Source organism: Homarus americanus, unplaced genomic scaffold (assembly GCF_018991925.1).
Source record: "Homarus americanus isolate GMGI-L3 unplaced genomic scaffold, GMGI_Hamer_2.0 scaffold59578, whole genome shotgun sequence".
NCBI lineage: Eukaryota > Metazoa > Arthropoda > Malacostraca > Decapoda > Nephropidae > Homarus > Homarus americanus.
In genome coordinates this window covers 4811931-4831049 of record NW_024712913.1, presented here as the reverse complement: position 1 = coordinate 4831049, position 19119 = coordinate 4811931, and the positions used below count along the sequence as shown (strand labels likewise).

General features: G+C 36.7%; 1 protein-coding gene across 1 annotated transcript; it reads right to left on the bottom strand.

Moving 5' to 3' along the window:
- Nucleotides 1-8696: 8696 nt before the first annotated feature.
- Nucleotides 8697-14149, bottom strand: LOC121864662 (RNA exonuclease 1 homolog). The gene is made up of 2 exons (XM_042363805.1): nucleotides 14001-14149; nucleotides 8697-11532 (listed from the first exon to the last, which is right to left on the bottom strand). Exon 2 carries the CDS (start codon nucleotides 11499-11501, stop codon nucleotides 10179-10181), a length of 1323 nt encoding a protein of 440 aa, XP_042219739.1. The 5' UTR covers nucleotides 11502-11532; nucleotides 14001-14149; the 3' UTR covers nucleotides 8697-10178.
- Nucleotides 14150-19119: the final 4970 nt, after the last annotated feature.

Here is a 19119-nt window from a genome sequence, read left to right as displayed (position 1 = left end):
GTATCATCTATTTCTAGCTGGATTCTGTTGTACGAGGCATCCAGTGAAGGGTGACTGTGCATAAGTGAAGGTTTCTTCCTGGATTTTAGTTTTATGGTTGAACCCAGAACTACCATAGGTGCCTCAGAAATCCCTTCCTCTCACAGATTAACATGAATGTCTCCCAGGAATTAATTGGGTTTTAACACCTGAAAACCTTCATAGCTGCCTCAAAATTAAAAGAAAGGTTTGCCTTGGATCATTTGACATCACGCACTCATCAGGTTTCCTTCCTCTAGTTTAATTGAGGGAAATCTTTTGCTTCTACAGTACTGTACTTTTCTGGCCATTGGTTGTAGTAAGGGAAGACAGACTCCTCGTACAATTAGTCCTGGCCACAAGCATTCCGGTCTTCTGGAACTAGACCAATTGTTTGTTGAGCACAGAACATGGGCTGCTAACTTCTAGGCTCAAACATAAAATAGGATTTCATTATCAATCCATCTATTAAGCAAATTATTAAACATGTAGTCAAGAGAAAGTGCTGTTACACTTGACTGTGATGTGTGACTGGATATTTGACTGTTTGTAAATGAGGCAAAGAATTAACTATTCACATGGTCAATATAACTGTAACCAGGAAACTGATCCATAAAATTTACTTTGTCTTTCATATTCTCTTATCTTCATAGTAATGATTAATGTATTTCCAATAAAAAAAATATAAAGAAATACAATATACGGTACAGTACAGTATTTGTATTTAGCAATTGCACATGTGAAGCACTAGCTACCTTCTTGCACTAAAGTGAAATTTGCTTGTAACCTGTGAATAGAATGCATTGCCTCAGACTGTAATTTATGAAGACTAAAAGGGAAAATTAAAAACATATAATAACAGTAGATGCAATATGTTTTGGATCTGCAAATAAAGGCCACTAGGAGCTCAGGCTGTAGTGTTTATGGGGGAAAAATATTCCTTGACAATATGAAAATGACTTCTGTATATAGGTGGCAAAATATAATTACTAATGGGGACATGGGTGCTATATATATATATATATATATATATATATATATATATATATATATATATATATATATATATATATATATATATATATATATATATATATATATATATATATATATATATATATATATATATATATATATATATATATATAATTTTTTTTTTTTTTTTTTTTTTTTTAAGAAAACTTGTACATAATGGTCTTGGAAGAAATGAGTTAATGAATGTAGAATGTATATTGATTTTATTTTTGTGTTGTGTGCTCAGTACTGTTTTGTTGATACTTGTATACAGTACAGTAATTGGTTACAGCAACATGTGTACTGTATGTATATTGATGGGCTCCCATTATAAGGAAAACAAATTATTAAGCTATTATCGATGATATTCATGTTATTGTTGTTGAATGGTATTACACCTTCAAGTAATTGTAAACAAACTCCTAACTCAGCTTGTGTATCTTTATTTCTAAAACATTTATGGAATTCAAGCATTTTTAGAAGTAAGGATTGATCGATTGGTGTGAGTTTTATTTGTACAATGTTTGGTTTGTTTTCATCATAAATCACATGTTCTGTCTGTTCATCATCATTCAAATATACAGTATTAGCAGAATGTATCAAACTTGAGGCTGCAGTAATGTATGAGTAGTGAATGAAGCCAGAGAGTACAGTAGCACACAGAACAATACAGTATACACAATATTGTAATCATCTTTTTTTAATATTCATTATGTCTCTTATGACCACCTCACATATCCAACGTTTATACTTATTTCTTGTCTATTTTAGTAATTTTTAAAAATCATTTTACCATCTTTTATGCTGCAAAATTAAATATGGTAGAGTAAAAGTATCTGTCAACCGAAAAGTTTGGGACCAAGAGGCTTCTGTAAAAATGGATAACTACATAAAGTGGATACTATCATGAACGTGTGTCCAAGAAATGCATGCAGTAGTATCAGTTTGGTTATATTATTAGTTAGTGTAAATACCTGTCCACTAACTTACTGGGTACTTCATTATTCCCTATCACTCTTAATGTTAATACTATAAGTCTACAATAAGCTTTCAGTGTGTGTGTGTGTGTGTGATCGTTCTCCTACAATCACCACATAATTTACTCCTCATCATTCACATATTTAGGATGCTCAATTCTTTCGTAAAGTAGATTTTCAGTTGACAGATACTGTACTGTACTAGAAATTGAAAAAAATTTAAAGCCTTTAAAATTTTGTTATGAAATATATCCGAGTTTATAATTTATTTCCACTTAGGTCATTCTGTTTCCAGCTACCATCCCTTCAGTGTATCTTCTTGTGTACCTCTGATATGCTCATTCCCATTACAGTATATATTAGAGTTTCCTTTGAAGGATTTTCCCAAATATTTGTGTTTCTTTCAGTCCTCCATTCTTGTTCTTTATTCTCACAGAAATGTTCTAGTGTATATATATATATATATATATATATATATATATATATATATATATATATATATATATATATATATATATATATATATATATATATATATATATATATATATATATATATATATATATATACAGTATTTTTTTTTTTTTTTTTTCATGTAAATCACAATGAAACGTGGATAAGATAAATCTTGATAAAATCACGGGATAATGGAAACAACACCTTAGCTTTCGTCTTTATTCAAGACATCTTCAGTTGCCTCTGAAGATGTCTTGAATAAACAAACATATATATATATATATATATATATATATATATATATATATATATATATATATATATATATATATATATATATATATATATATATATATATATATATATATATATATATATATATATATATATATATATATATATATATATATATATATATATATATATATATATATATATCTTTCACACAAATGCTCCAGTAGTACAATCTGTCTCAGACTCTCTATTCACACAAATGTTCCAGTAGTACAATCTGTCTCAGCTGTTAGTGTTCTTTTATTTGTTCTCATTTGCTTTCCATTCACCCATTCACAAGTGCTTCTGTTTCTTTATATTGAGGTTTAGAGACTGAGCTTGTAACATGTGTACACTTACTCCTCCAGAAAGTATCTTAACCGATTTTGTGTGAGAATATAGGTAGCTACCAAACAGGGAGGTACTACTGCCTGGGAAGATATTGGAAGCATAATGTGTTGTCTAATGGTAGACCCTGCTGCCATGTAGCATCACGAAATTTTTTTGACCAAGTCCCAGGTTGCTGATCTGACTTTCTGCCTCATTTACACACAATTGCAGGGTCTCTTACTTGGACAACCCAACATACATAATGTATCGTTTCTCCCTCTTGATTTATTTTATTTGTTTTTGTATTTATTTATGGTTATTATTATTATTATTATATATATATATATATATATATATATATATATATATATATATATATATATATATATATATATATATATATATATATATATATATATATATATATATATATATATATATATATATATATATATATATATATATATATATATATATATATACATACAGTTGTACCCCACTTAACGCGGTCAATGAACCCAGAGGGTCCCGTGTTAAGTGAAATCCGCGTTAAGTGAACAACAGAACATATGGGATTAATTCCAATAGAAACCAGCCCGACCCCCAAACTCCACTTTTTGAAGGCACATAACTATGTTGTAGTAAAAATAACATCTTAATTTTATGATGGTACATGCACACAATTAATACTTAAGAGAAATAGAGAAATACAGTCGCCAAGTTAATGTCCATTCAAATAATGGACTCAACTCCCTCCCCTCTCACACTACAGAGAAATTTTTGGGGGAAAACCACTAAATTTTAATAAATAATACCTCAAACTAAAGTTAGGATAATACAATTGACATTGCTGGATTCCTTGTAAGACCAGGAATATTTTGAATATAAATGTCATATATTTTGCACAAAAGATAACATAGTTACCTAGAGAAAAATTTTTATCTAAAAATTGTGTTTAATGCAAAATATATGTTGTTTATATTCAAAATGATCACCAAATTATAAGAATTCCAGCAATGTAAATTATATTCTGACCGGGTAATTTGTATGAATTTTATGAGCTAAAACAAATATCTTCAGTTAATAAAAAAAAAAATAATTCTTCACTTGGTAACAGATGGTGGTCGGTCGGTCCCTCCCTCCCCCCCACCCCCCACCAACCGTCCCAAGGAGATGTGTGGGATAACCACTAAATTTTAATAAATAATACCTCAAACTAAAGTTAGGATAATATAATTGACATTGCTGGATTCCTTGTAAGACCAGGAATATTTTGAATATAAATGTCATATATTTTGCACAAAAGATAACATAGTTACCTAGAGAAAAATTTTTATCTAAAAATTGTATGTTTAATGCAAAATATATGATGTTTATATTCAAAATGATCACCAAATTATAAGAATTCCAGCAATGTAAATTATATTCTGGCCGGGTAATTTGTATGAATTTTATGAGCTAAAACAGGCAGTCAGGCAGGGTGGCGGGTGGGGCAAATCTAAAAATAGCGTCTCGAGCCGGACACTCACCGCGTATATGTGGAAAAAATCCGTGTTAAGTGAAAGTTCAGCTCTGGCGAGGCACCGCGTATATGATAAAACGCGTTAAGTGAAACCGCGTTAGGCGGGGTAATATTGTATATATATATATATATATATATATATATATATATATATATATATATATATATATATATATATATATATATATATATATATATATATATATATATATATATATATATATTACAGTATTATTTTTTTTGCTATTAATTTTATTAATTGTTGTAATGATAATAATAATAATATAGTAGTTATCATTATTATTATATTATTATTATTATTATTATTATTATTATTATTACTGATTATTATTATTATTATTATTATTATTATTATTATTATTATAATTATAATTATAATTATAATATTTTTGCCCCCCAGGCCCTGATGTGGGTCATTGACCTGTGCCCGAGTGGACTAATCCTTGTAAAAAAAATAATAATAACATAAAAAAATAACCTTACCGAAACTACAGGAGTCTCGGTGTTAATTTGAAATTCAGCTAGGTCCATGATTTCCATCCTATTATGTCTTGACCATAACAGTAATGACTTCATACACAGCATATCCTCCCACTTCATAGCTGGACTCCTCAACTCTAGAAGAATAGTGTTTCTGTAGGAAATGCATGTTGTTATTACAGCAGAAAAGGTCCTGGAATATAGTAGTAATAGCCATCATAGTTCAGTGATCTTTCTCTTAAATGATTACCCATATTTTCTTGGTAAACCATTTCCTCTGGAAGTGAGGAGTACACCTGTATGGTGGAAAGATAATGTATTACTATTGTCAAAACATGATGGAGTGGACATTAATTTTAATGGGGTTATATCTATTACACAACCATTCAATGAACACCAAAAATGAAAAGAAATTTGGGGAACAATTCTTCATTTGTTCTGTCAATCCCTGTTTATCTTTTTTGATGCATCAGAAAGTTAATTTCAACTTTATGCATACTTGTAGGACTTCCTGACTTTTCCAGTTGCAGTTTGCATATTTATTTGATTACCTCAGGGAATACTCACCCTGCCTTGTCAGCTAAAAGGGCTCTTCAAAATCCTACATATAATGCTCAAGTTCCACTTTGTAATAGTGGGTTGGCGACAGGAAGGGCATTCAGCTGTAAAATTGCTTCATAACTGTCTGATGGCAACCTGGACACCATGCTAACCCACACAATTATGGTAAATGGTCATAAAACAGTTTATTTTTTGTTGACAGCTATTTTCAGAAATTTTATCATGTTTAATATGGAAATGGTCTTTCTGCCATGATTTAATATAATTCTCCACTCTACAACATGTTGCCATTCCCCATATAACAACTTGGAATCATTATTCCACTGCATGATACCATTTCCCACTGGACATTATGGTACAATACCCACCCATTGACATGGTATCATCTCCTACTCTACAATATGGCACTGTACTGTTTCCCACTGCAACAGGCTACCATTTCTTGCATTATGAAACAGTTGTAATTCATTGACAGTGACTGCACATCTTGGTACATTCCCTGATACGAACACATTAGTAGTGAAGACTGCTAATACTGAAATAAGGAGTATTAATTACATTATTGGTGTATTTCATCCAATGATTGGATAACTTCTTACACAAATAGCGGCTCCAGGTATTCAGATTGGCACCTATTAGGAGTAGATCCCCTAAAAGTTGAGGCACCTGAAGTGTAGGATCCAATCTTAATGATTCGGTCAAGTTGGTGTCCAGTAGACTGTGTCACCTTCAGGTAGACTGACCCGTAGTTTTGCAGTATCAGTGGAATGGTATATTGTTTTTTTTAAATTGGTTTGGTTTAATTATTCCACTTAGTTTACTATGCTAGTACAGTATTGTTTCCTAGAAATATATTTTACAGTGAAGAAATTTACAGGCAGAGCACCTCGATATGACCCTTATGGTTTTACTAGGTAGAGATCTTTCTGTTCTTCAGGTTACATTCCATTGCCTAGTGGTTCTTGATGGTTGACTCATAGGTTTTAAGTTGAGGGAGATTTGGAACTTTTATAAAGCACGGGACTCAAGTGCTGTTGGGATACTTGCCTTAACCCACTTTTTTCTTTTTTTTCCTTGGTGAGTATAGAGTGAATATAGACATTATTGTTTACTCTTAAGAAAGTGCCTCTTCTCAGTGTTGGTTATAGTCCATTACAGGATTATAAATTGAATGTATAGTACTGTATAAATGTGTTGTATGATTACAATATATACTGAAAAGTGCCTTCTTGTTCTGGTTAACCTTTTAATACAAAGACAATGTTTCTAAATGGTAATATATTATCTCATGTAAGATGACACATACAAAAAATTGGATTGTGTGAAATTTAAATATTAGCAGTTTACAGATGGCTACTCCACAAAAGGTCACTGCCTCACATTAAACAAAATATCAGTAAAGAAAGCCATGAGAACTAACTTCTTTGGAGTAAGAGTTATGGACTCTTTGAATAAGCTGCCAAAGAATGTTATAACGGCCTCCAGTGGAGCTTTTATTTATGACCAGACTTCATCAAACGCTGAAACATATTCAGGTACTGTATTGTATATTCAAGAGCTTATACAAGCCAAATGCTTGCCAAAAGTGCTTGACTGAGAAAATACGAACAACCCAACCAGCTAGGAAGTTGACAAATGGTGAAAAGGATAAGTAAATACTGGACAGTATTTTACTATGCACTCTGATTACCTTATTTGTATTTCTATGACATGGTTCAAAGCTGAAGCCTTTTTTGTTAAAGTGAAACACACATTGAGCACAAACATTGTAAGGGAGATGAGACTACCTTTATACCTTGTAAAAATCCATAGCACAAAATAAAAAGTGACACATTTCTTCAGTGTTCATTATAGAGCTCAAAAGACTTTGTTGCCCTGGCAGTCTTTTGGGTCTTTGTTCTATTACTGTACCTCTGGTTTCTGAACTCATACCAATGTACATATGTCGAACTTGTAATTCAAAGACTTTGCAACAAAAACTGCTTGGGTGTTACACTTAGTGTTCAGAAGAATCTATCCTGAAGCAGCACCCAATTAAAATGGCCAGTACTGTATATATGTTAACTCGTTTTAATTGTCAGTGTTACTTTAATATACGGTGTGTAGATACTGACAAACTAAATAATGGAAAGAGTTACAGCCATAAGGTGCAGAATTGTCAAAGAAATATATATTAGTAATATCTCCGTAGACGGAATCCCTTTTAACCGGACTCTCCGATAGCTGGAATTAAAATTTTCCGAGGGGCACATTTTCCAGAAATTCCGAGAAAAATTTTCCAGGGTTGGGGGATTTTTCCTGCTTTGAAATATGAAATAATGCTTCATTCTGGAAGATCCCTTAGAAAATTCTGGTACTGTACCTGGAAAAATTCCGAGGATGGGGGATTTCTATGCAGGCTTGATAGCTAATGTAATGTGCAATATCTGGAACTTCAAAAAAAAAAAATCCCGGTACCCGGAAAATTACGGGGATGGGGAATTTTGGGGGGCTTTGAGTGTCATCTCGTTACCCGGAAATCTCTCATTCTCGTAAGTACTCTGCACCAATTGTTCCGGCTAATGGAGATATCACTGTACAGTGGGGTATGCTATAACGAACGGATCCTACTACGAATATTCCTATAACGAACGGTTTTACCTATAAAATTGATAATGCTATAACGAACAATACTCCGACAACAAACATTATAATTTTTTTTTTTTTACTAATTTATTGTTTCTGTATTACAAGTATTAATGATATTCTTTATTTCAAGGGTTTAGATGCATATTTATGCACTTTTTACAATTTTTACAATTTAATATTATATTTTTCAGTGTTAAGTGGTTGTATTTGGGGGCCTGGAACGGATTAATCCTATAACGAACGAATGCTATAACGAACAAGGTTCTAGAACCAATTAGATTCGTTATAGCATACCCCACTGTATCTTGTTCTCTCAGCACCTTCCTGAATACCAAACAATAAAAGTACTGTACTGTAGTCACTGTATAAGGAATGCCTTGAAAACTCAAGTACAGTACAATAGTTGAATACACAGGTTATTAACATACGTATTTTATTTTGCACAGGAGACAACACATTATAAAAATTTTAAGAAAAAAGTGTATCATCATACAACAAAAATATAAATCATATTTACTGTATTATTATTATAAGAATTAGGACAATGTAAAGTTATATACCTCTACAGTACAAACATATCACCAACTTATTACAAGAACTTTAACAAGCACACAAGTACTGTACCCTGTAATGAACTGAACACTTAAGAAAGCGGTTCCCAATCTTTTATGAGTCTTTACTCCTTTTTTCTTGTGGGTGCCTTCAACACAACCTCACCTGATTCCAATTGGATCATAAGAGTAATGGAACCATATTTACAGTTCATAAACTAATTTTATTATTCACAGTTACAAAAAAGTGGGATGATGGAGGTTCTATAATTTTTTTTATTTTTACCAAAGTACAGTACCTAATAACTGTACCCCACCATAGAAGTTAAATTACCACAGTGAGGTAACTTCCATCTCTTTTAGGTAACATTGTTTTTTTTAAGAGATTCTAACAATTCCTTTATACATTAATATAGGTAATTGTTAGTACAGTGCAATATACTAATAGTTAAATGTTAATAACAATTGTAGGGTATAAATCCTTCCTTCATACTACAGTATTAGTAACACACCAAAGTATTTTCCCCCATGCTCAACATACCTCCCTAACCTAGGAGAATACATGTGTACACATGCAAACACATGCATGTGTACACAAACACACACACACATTATACCCAATCCTCCGAACTATCTGGTAATCCACAGGTATTTTATATATATAATGTGAAAAAGTTAAAACTCTATTTTCAGCAACAGTGACTTTATTATTGACTTTAAACCAAATTAGTGAGTACTGTAGTTGTGCATAATTGAAAAAAAAAGTATTGTATCAAACACTAAAAATACTGCACTTGTACATAAGGGATTATTATTAGCTGTGATACTAATACAGTACTTATTTGAAGAATATTGCATAATTGATGAAAATTAAGTGTTTAATCAGTAATTAGTTAACATTAACATATAATTATATGTACTGTATTATGCATTTACTTAAAAAATTTTCAACTTGTGACTGAGTAAACATTATTATTATTACCTGGGTACATTTAAAACCCTCAGAGACCACTTTTGTACAATATGGGTAATTTTAAAAAGTAAGGTAAAGTATCAAGAGATGGCATTGATAATAATTCTATTTGTGATAAGACACAGAGAATAGATTGGAGATAATGATATTAACTCCACATGTGAACTGAGAATAGTTGCTTGATAATAATTAAATATGCAAGGAGAGATGATACTCATTACAGTAGTTAGTGAAGAGATTGATGGTAGTTTAGTGCTAAACTCCAGTCAATAAACTTCCTCTTACAGTCACCACTAAGTTTAAATTTCAGCTACAGTAATGGCTCTATTTCCTGTACCCATCTTCCTTCTTTATTTATCAAGTATCAGGATGTTCTAAAATGTTTTTAGAATTTTCCAAGACCTTTTTTCAAATGGGTTGACCTCACACTTACGAAGGGCTAATTTCATGCAGGCCACAGCATCACCACGACATTTAAGTCCCGAGACAAATGTGGTGGAAGACAGATAATCATTCTTCAGGTGAAACAGAGAACGGCGGAAAGGTAGCCCCTTTGGATGCGGATAAAGATGGCAGGTATCCACAATATGGTTATGCATCACTTTCAGCCTAATGAGGTCATTTTCAAGTCCATGACCAACTAGGATGGTTTTACTCCCAAACAGCGTGAGAAATTTGGCATGGACATCCGTTAGTCGTGTCGTGACTTTTTGGAACTGTTTCTCGGTGAGTTCTGAAAATTCTGTGTTATAGTCCAATATGGGAGCGTTGGGCACTACCAGCGTCTCATACACCACCTCGCATTCAGAGTCCACCACAGAGATGGCGGCCACATCCATCCCCTCTGTAGTGAAAATCATCTCACAGTCTAGGGCATACACACCTGGCTCAGATACCTTATTATTTAGTTGGATATTTAAGAAACCATGCAGATTATTAGGATTTATATCAGAGGTGACATGCAGTGGTGCCCTCTTGCATGGTCTTGAGGAGATTTTTCCACTACAACAGGGGTAAAATGGCCTCCTGGTCTTGGCCAACCTGCGCATATGGTACACACACTCTACCTTTAAAGCAGGGCGTCCATTATTCTGAACACTATATGTTAATTCACAGCGCTTACATGTCCGTTTGTTTGGTCCTGGGATAACTTTGTAGAAGCTTAGTTGATCAGCCAAGTTATGCAGTTCAGCTTTGTCATGCTGAAGTTTATGTGGCCGTGGATAGTTGAAGCGACTCAGGTTACTCTCAGAGAGTTTGAAAGCTTCCAGACGGGAGTAAAAAGTAGGGTCTACTGGTGTTACCTTGTCTTTGCTTGTATATAAATTATCTTCTGGTGTTACCTTGACTTCACTAGTATGGTCTTTATCTTCTGGTGTTACCTTGACTTCACTAGTATGGTCTTTATCTTCTAGTGTTGCCTTGGCTTCACTAGTATGGTCTTTATCTTCTGGTGTTACCTTGACTTCACTAGTATGGTCTTTATCTTCTGGTGTTGCCTTGACTTCACTAGTATGGTCTTTATCTTCTGGTGTTACCTTGACTTCACTAATATGGTCTTTATCTTCTGGTGTTGCCTTGGCTTCACTAGTATGGTTATTATCTTCTGGTGTTTCCTTGGCTTCACTAGTATTGGCATTATCTTCTGGTGTTTCCTTAGCTTCAGTAGTATTGGCATTTTCTTCAGGCGCTTCCATAACTATACCAATTGGATCTCACACCGTTTGCCTGAAAGTAGACATAAACTAAAGATAACGTGTGCCCCTCACCAAAATTGGTAAGTCAAACACAGGTCATATACATGTAGCAGATATTTACAGATGCTCACTACATTTGACTATGATGCTCAATGCCTTTCTCAAATTATTGAATAGAAATAACATAGAAGGATTGACCAAGATATTAGATATATATTAACCCCAATGAAAATGGTCCAATTATAGAAACAAAACTCCACCCTTGTCTGTCAGATTTATGCAAATATCCCAACTATGACAGATTTAAAAATATATATTTTTTATAAGTGAATCCGTTCATCAGACAACTGTGTATGGCTGCAGCTACACACTAAAAATTTACTGAAATTATAAACCTATACAGTACATAGGATCTCTGTTGGCTCAACAAGTTATAGCCACTAGGAGCCAGTGAGAGTGGCAAGTCTTTACCCCTGGACTTCTGCTCACCTCGACGCAAGTGTGCTTGCAATAAAACGAGGCTCAAGCTCAATTAACTTTCACTTCCCAGCAGACATATATTACAGTAAGTCCCTTTTAACGTTTCCCCCTGATAAAGTTTTGTTATAACGTCGCTACTCTTTAGATACCAATAATTCGGTTAACGTCCCGACGACTCAATATAACGTCATTTTTAGCGTCGTCACAGACTACTTTTTACGGAGCATCGCCCCCTCTTGTCTTGCAGCGAGAGGCACTCACGGAACATCACAACGTCCCCAAGCATCGTCAGTCTTTGTTAGGCTTCCACAGTGTTTGTGCTCTTAATAATGTACTCGAACAATTCGAAATGGCCTGCAAGTGCCTATCAAGTGCTACTGATGCTAGTGTTGTGAAGAAGCAGCATAAGACCATTAGCCTTGCTACGAAAATGGAGGTTTTAAACTGGGAGGAGGAGCCACTCGCCGGGTCTCAATGACTCGCCACTCTCCTCCCTCTCCCGCCTCCTCCGCTCCACTACCCACCACACATTCGCTCCATCACCTCCACCCATCAGTGAGTACAATGCAAAGTGATTTAGTCTTATATACAGTATATATACTGTATACTATTTTCTATAAAAATGCCATTGAATTTCTGTATGTGTAATGAATTTGATGGGGCAAAGAAAGGCTCAGGAACGTAACTCCTGTATTTTATCTCCCGGGTATTTCTTCAGGGGAAAATTGATTCTGTTAATGTTGCAGTTTTCAGGAACGGAATCACGACGTTAAGTGAGGACTTACTGTACATGGTTCTATTGCTTCTTATACAGAATTTGCTTGGGATTGTTAGTATGAGGATAAAATGGTTGGCATGCAATCCTAAGTGTACCGTACTGTACTTTACTCAGAGGGGTATTTTGTTGCCTAATGGTTGTAATGGTTATATATATATATATATATATATATATATATATATATATATATATATATATATATATATATATATATATATATATATATATATATATATATATATATATATATATCACACAGAAAAAGGGGAAACAATGGAGCACCTTAGCTTTCGTCATTATTCAAGACATTTTTAGAGGCTAACGAGCCGACCAGTGGTGAAGAGGATAAAAGTAATTAGACTATATAATAGTTACGTTGCCCTTTCTTTTAAGCTCCTCTTATGTTTGCCGTGGTGTTGGTGTGTGGATTAGTGGATGTCATGTTTTTGACCTGACTTCATGTTTTGTAAGGTCACCCTCTGTACACAATCCTCTATCAGTCCTTGTAATTCAGTTGCCTCTGAAGATGTCTTGAATAAAGACGAAAGCTAAGGTGCTCCATTGTTTCCCTTTTTCCTGTGTGATTTAATACATACATACATACATACATACATACATACATACATACATACATACATACATACATACATACATACATACATACATACATACATACATACATAGACAGACAGACAGACAGACAGACAGACAGACAGACAGATAGATAGATAGATAGATAGATAGATAGATAGATAGATAGATAGATAGATAGATAGATAGATAGATAGATAGATAGATAGATAGATAGATGGATGGATGGATGGATGGATGGATGGATGGATGGATGGATGGATAGATAGATAGATATATATATATATCTAACACTCTGTTAATACAGTCCCTCCGACAGGCAATAACCTCACAACAGTACAATAAACAAGGCGTCTATTACCCTCGCTTTCAGTGGCACCAAAATTTTCCTTTAAATAACCCGACCGATACACTTCAATCTAAAATAAAACCTTAGTAATGTAATAATAATTGCTCAAAAGTTAACCTTCAACGTGTCGTTGCAGTGTCTGATCCTTCTGAGGGAGCAAATTACAATATTAACATTATACCCTGACATAATGTACCACACTTCACTATCACACACTTCACTTTATAAACTATCACACACACTACACTTTACTATCGCACCTTACAGGAAATAATCAAATCGAGAGTTATACTTTACTTACGAGAGGTTATGAATGAGCGTTGACAGGATATTATCGGTAGAGAGACCGGCACAGAACGATAACTGCGTACTGCGTGCGTGCAACTGTGAGTTAGTGCCAGGCAGCCCACAGGACGCCACTCACAACCAGAAGGCAGACAGCCTGAGACATGTATAATACGCGTCTGGATACATGAACTTCCACGTCAATACTTTACATGTTAAAACCACTTAGTGAAAAATGCATTAGGATATAAATTATACAGGTTTATTTCCTTAAATAAATCAAATGTTCTATAAATTTTTCCAACAGGTTACCCCACTCCAAATCAGGGGCACACCCAGAAACTGGGAGGGGGGGGGTCCAAATATTTGAGTGAGAAGCCAACATGGTATAACTACAGAAACCACCAATAGAGAAGCAAGTCTTACTAGAAGGGTTTCAGGGGTATATTTAATCTGCACAAACAAAATATACATGAATTTATTGAGCCGAATACTTGCATACTGTATTACACATTTTCATTATTTTGCGTGCCAATGGTTATAATATATAAATAGAAGATCAAAATTTGTTTAAAATATTTTAATTATAGCGCTAAATATATACATAAATAATTCACTAACACTTTTTTTTCATTTTGCATCCTATTGTTCATATGTAGACTGACTGATATTAAAAGGTAATAGAGGTTGTGGGGGTAATGGGTTGTTTGGGGTTCACACTCAGGATGGGATGGAGAAAGAAAACTCACAATGTGCTCTCTGTATACATGTTGTATTGGATGTACAATGCAGCTTGGTGCTGGGAAGGCAGCATGGTTACAAGCGTTGAGTCGAGAGAGCTGGTTGGTGAGGGTGCTCAGAGGAGGACAGCTTGTTGGTCGCCATGCTCGCCGGCTGGAGCGAGGGCCGCCAGGCAGGCGGAGGAGATAGGTTGGTGTTGCTTGCTGCGGCTGTAGCTAGAAGAAGAGAGAGGTAGGTGATGGTGATGATGACAATGGAGATAAAATGACAATGGCTTGCCATGGGAAGGGAGAGAAGAGGTAAGGTAGAAGGAAAGTTATGAAACGGGAAGTAAAGCAGTAGAGAATAAGAGCAGGTGGGCTATCCACCTAGCAGAGACGATTTGATTGGCTGTGGTGAAGGCCGCACTAAGAGGTCACCCGAGCTCAAGGGAACAGGGGGAGGGAGGAGGCTAAGCTAGCTAGCAAGGTGTTGTTTGTTAATGTGTTAGTTGGAGAGGTCTACTAGGTCCTTGTGTAACTAGTAGAAAACTCTCATCTTTATCTTATTGGCATCAAGAAGTTATTTATGCTGTGGTATATAATTGTGTAAGCTGGAGAGGTCTGCTAGGTCCTTGTGTAACTAGTAGAATACTCTCATCTTTTGTGTACTATTTAGTGTACAATAGTTCTGGCTCTTGAGGGTTATGGAGAAGGCTTTTTGGCCACCGGCTGTGTGATCTTCTGGTGTCCTCTGTTTTTAGTCGATGGTATATTTCGTCTTCCATTACTTCTAGTTTGTACCATACTGCCTGTGCTTGGCTGTATGTTCTTATTTCAGTGGTAAAATATTGTATTTTTCGTGAAGCTCTTTAATTTTGGTTATGTATGGGGGACTTTGTTTGGAGGCTCTGCGGATGGCTTTGTTTTGTGTTGCCTGAAGTTTTAATTGGTTGGTAAGGCTGATCGTGTTTTTGGTATTGGCGGGTATTCAAGATGGGGCCGGACAAGTGCTTTAAATAAGTGTAGTTGTATTTTCTCTTCCATTTTACCGAATCTTCTTAATTTGGTAAGCTGTATTTGGGCTAGTCTATTGCGCTCTGTTATGTGTTTATTTATTCCTGTTCTTGTTATTGTTAGCCCCAGTATTTTTCCTTCGTTTGAGTATTGTATTTCTTCGTTGTTTACTGTGATTGGTGCTGGGTTTATCCTTGAAATATGTATGATATTTAGTTTCTGTGTATTAGTTTTTATTTTCCATTTCTTCTCGTAATTATTTATTTGTATTATGGCGTGAGCTGTTTTTAATGCCATCATCTGTTTGGCCTTACCTGGATGGCGGATGATCTGGGTGACATCATCAGCATATGCGATGTATTCACCGTGAATTGGTGGCGGCATGTCTGAAGTGTAAATTGTGTAAAGAGTTGAGGATAAATTACTTCCTTGTGGTACTCCACTATAAAGTCTGAAGCTTGGGCCTTTGTGATTGCCTATTATAATGTGTGCTTCTCTATTGTCTAAGAAATTACACAGTAGAGAAGTGAAGTTGTTAGGGAGTTCTTGATTGGTTATTTTATATTTAAGTCCCAAGTGCCAGACCTTATCGAACGTTTTTGCCACATCCCTTAAAACTATGTTGCACTGTTCTCTATTATGCCTTGCGTTTGCAATACTTTCGTATATAAGGGCTATGGCTGTGTTTGTTCCTCTGTGTTTCCTGAATCCGTGTTGTCTAGGGTTGTATTTGTATTCCAGTTCCAGGTGTGTTCTTAATCGTTGGTTAATTATTTTTTCCAAAGTTTTTCCCGGTGTTTCTAAGAGGGAGATTGGTCTGTAGTTTTCTACTGCTGTGGGGGCTTTTCCCGGTTTTGGTATCAGTCTGATAATTGCTGTCTTGAATTTCTTTGGGTAGTAGCCTGAAGCTATGGATGCATTGAATATAATTCTTAGTAGAAGTACCATGTTGCTTGGTAATTGCTGTAAAATGAGTTTATTTATTTTACTGTCTCCAGGAGCCTTGTTCTTAAAGCTATTGATTGTTCTTACTATTTCGTCCACCGTGATTGGTTTGTTTAGTGGGGACATGTCATCCAGTGTATTCAGGTCGATCGTGGGTCTCGGTTGCCAAATATGGGTTATTTGCGACATAAGGTTGGATACTTCCCTCTCTGTGGTCATGCAAAAGTTTAAGTTTTCTTCGTTGGTGATTTGAAAAATCTTACTCCAGAAAGATCTAAATTCCGGTTCTTGTTCGGTTGGTTCTGTTAATTTGACTTGATTACTATTTATTATATAGTTTGACTCGTTGCTTGAGGTTCCCATTAAGTGCTCTATTTTCTGCCAGAACTGGTTCGGTTTATGGTAGTTCCCTTCCGTTTCTGAAATCAGCTTCTGCCAGTTCCTGTTGTATGCTTCTTTTGATATCTTTTTTAGTTGTTCGTGTATTATGTTGCATATGTTTCTGCGTTCCGGTGTCCATCCTTGCTGTGTGATTAGTTTAATTAGGTTGTTAAATTGTGTCTGTATGATTCTTGATTGGTGTGTGTATTGAGGGTGTGGTAATGTTCGGTAAGTGGTCTTGGGTATGTTGTGTTCCATGGCCTGGCTGACGTGCTCATACCATATATCCAGTGATTGGTCTATTAGAGAAGTATGCCCGTTGTGTAATTGTATGGGTTGCGGGTTATTTAATTCTTGTTTGAAGTTTTCCCAGTTAGCTCGGTTATAGTTGAATCTTAGCCTGGCCGGGATCTGTATTGGGGCTGTGGAGAGTGTGGCTATGATAGGGAGATGATCACTAGTGGATATTGGGCCGGGTTCGAGTAGTATGTTTAGGTGGTGGTGTTGATTTGTTAACACGAGATCTGGGTATCCTGTGTGGCCTGCTCTGATGTACGTGGGGAATTCCGGTCCGAGGTGTACTGTGGGGTATGGTATGTTTGGGTTCACACTCAGGATGGGATGGAGAAAGGAAACTCACAATGTGCTCTCTGTATACATGTTGTATTGGATGTACAATGCAGCTTGGTGCTGGGAAGGCAGCATGGTTACAAGCGTGATGTAGAGAGAGCTGGTTGGTGAGGATGCTCAGAGGAGGACAGCTTGTGGGTCGCCATGGTTGCCGGCGGGAGCGAGGGCCGCCAGACAGCGGCGGAGGAGGAGGTGTAGCTTGCTGCGGCTGTAGCTAGAAGAAGAGAGAGCTGGTTGGTGAGGATGCTCAGAGGAGGACCAGCTTATGGGTCGCCATGCTCTCCGGCGGGAGCGAGGGCCGCCAGGCAGGCGGAGGAGGAGGAGGTGTTGCTGGCTGGTTGGTGTAGGTAGAAAGAGACAGATCACCACGAGGTCAGGTCTTAAATAGCGGGGGTTGGCGTGGCTTAGTAGTTGACCCCCGCTCCGTGGGCGGCGCTGGTTGACCCAGACCACGAGGCATACACAGGGGAATTCGTGGGGTCGGCTATGCAGCGACAAACAGCGTTTGTAGGGGAGAAATCCACTACAATACTCCCCCTTCCCTCCAGGTGGTGTAGGAGACTTGTTGTCTGCAGGGTTGCATAGCACATGTGAGGCAGAACGGGCAGTGCATGCCTCATGTGAGACAACGGCGATGGCGTGGATGAGCCTGTCGCTAGAGACAACTGTCTAGATACACAATATCTGTGGGAGAAGATAGAGAGAAAGAGGGTGTGTGGAGGCGATGAATGTTGTGCTTCCCTCGCGACAGGTACAGAGTTGTCAGATGCGCCTGCTGGGGTGTGTGGGCCTGGGTCAGGAGCAAGGGCTGTGTCAGCAGAAGCGGATGAGGGCTCGTGACAGCAGCTGGGTCCACGACAGTAGCAGGGTGCAGGACAGTAGCAGGGAGTACCTGAGGGAGAAAAGAGGGGTGTGTGGGTCCGCACTCAGAAGCAGGGGCCGCGTCAGGAAAAGCGGCAGGGGGTACTGCTGGGCCAGGGCGGCGTCTGAGGCAGGACGGGTGTGCTTGGGGCAGGAAGAGGAGTTGGTGTCTGCTTAGAGAAGCAGTGCTGCTCTAGGGTGTCTAACCTGCGGTGTAGAGACAGTAGCTGTAGAGCCGATGAGAGCTGCCTCTGGGTGGATAAGCCAGTCTTCCATGTTGCTTGAAGACTGGGAGCGTGATCTGTTTCTCCTCCGTCCTGTGTGAGTGCGAATCTCCGGGGGTCACCATTTATGGGGTATTGGATGTTTGGTGTTCACTCAGGATGGGTTGGTGAAAGGAAACTCACAATGTGCTCTCTGTATACATGTTGTATTGGATGTACAATACAGCTTGGTGCTGGGAAGGCAGCATGGTTACAAGCGTGATGTAGAGAGAGCTGGTTGGTGAGGATGCTCAGAGGAGGACAGCTTGTGGGTCGCCATGGTCGCCGGCGGGAGCAAGGGCCGCCAGGCAGCGGCGGA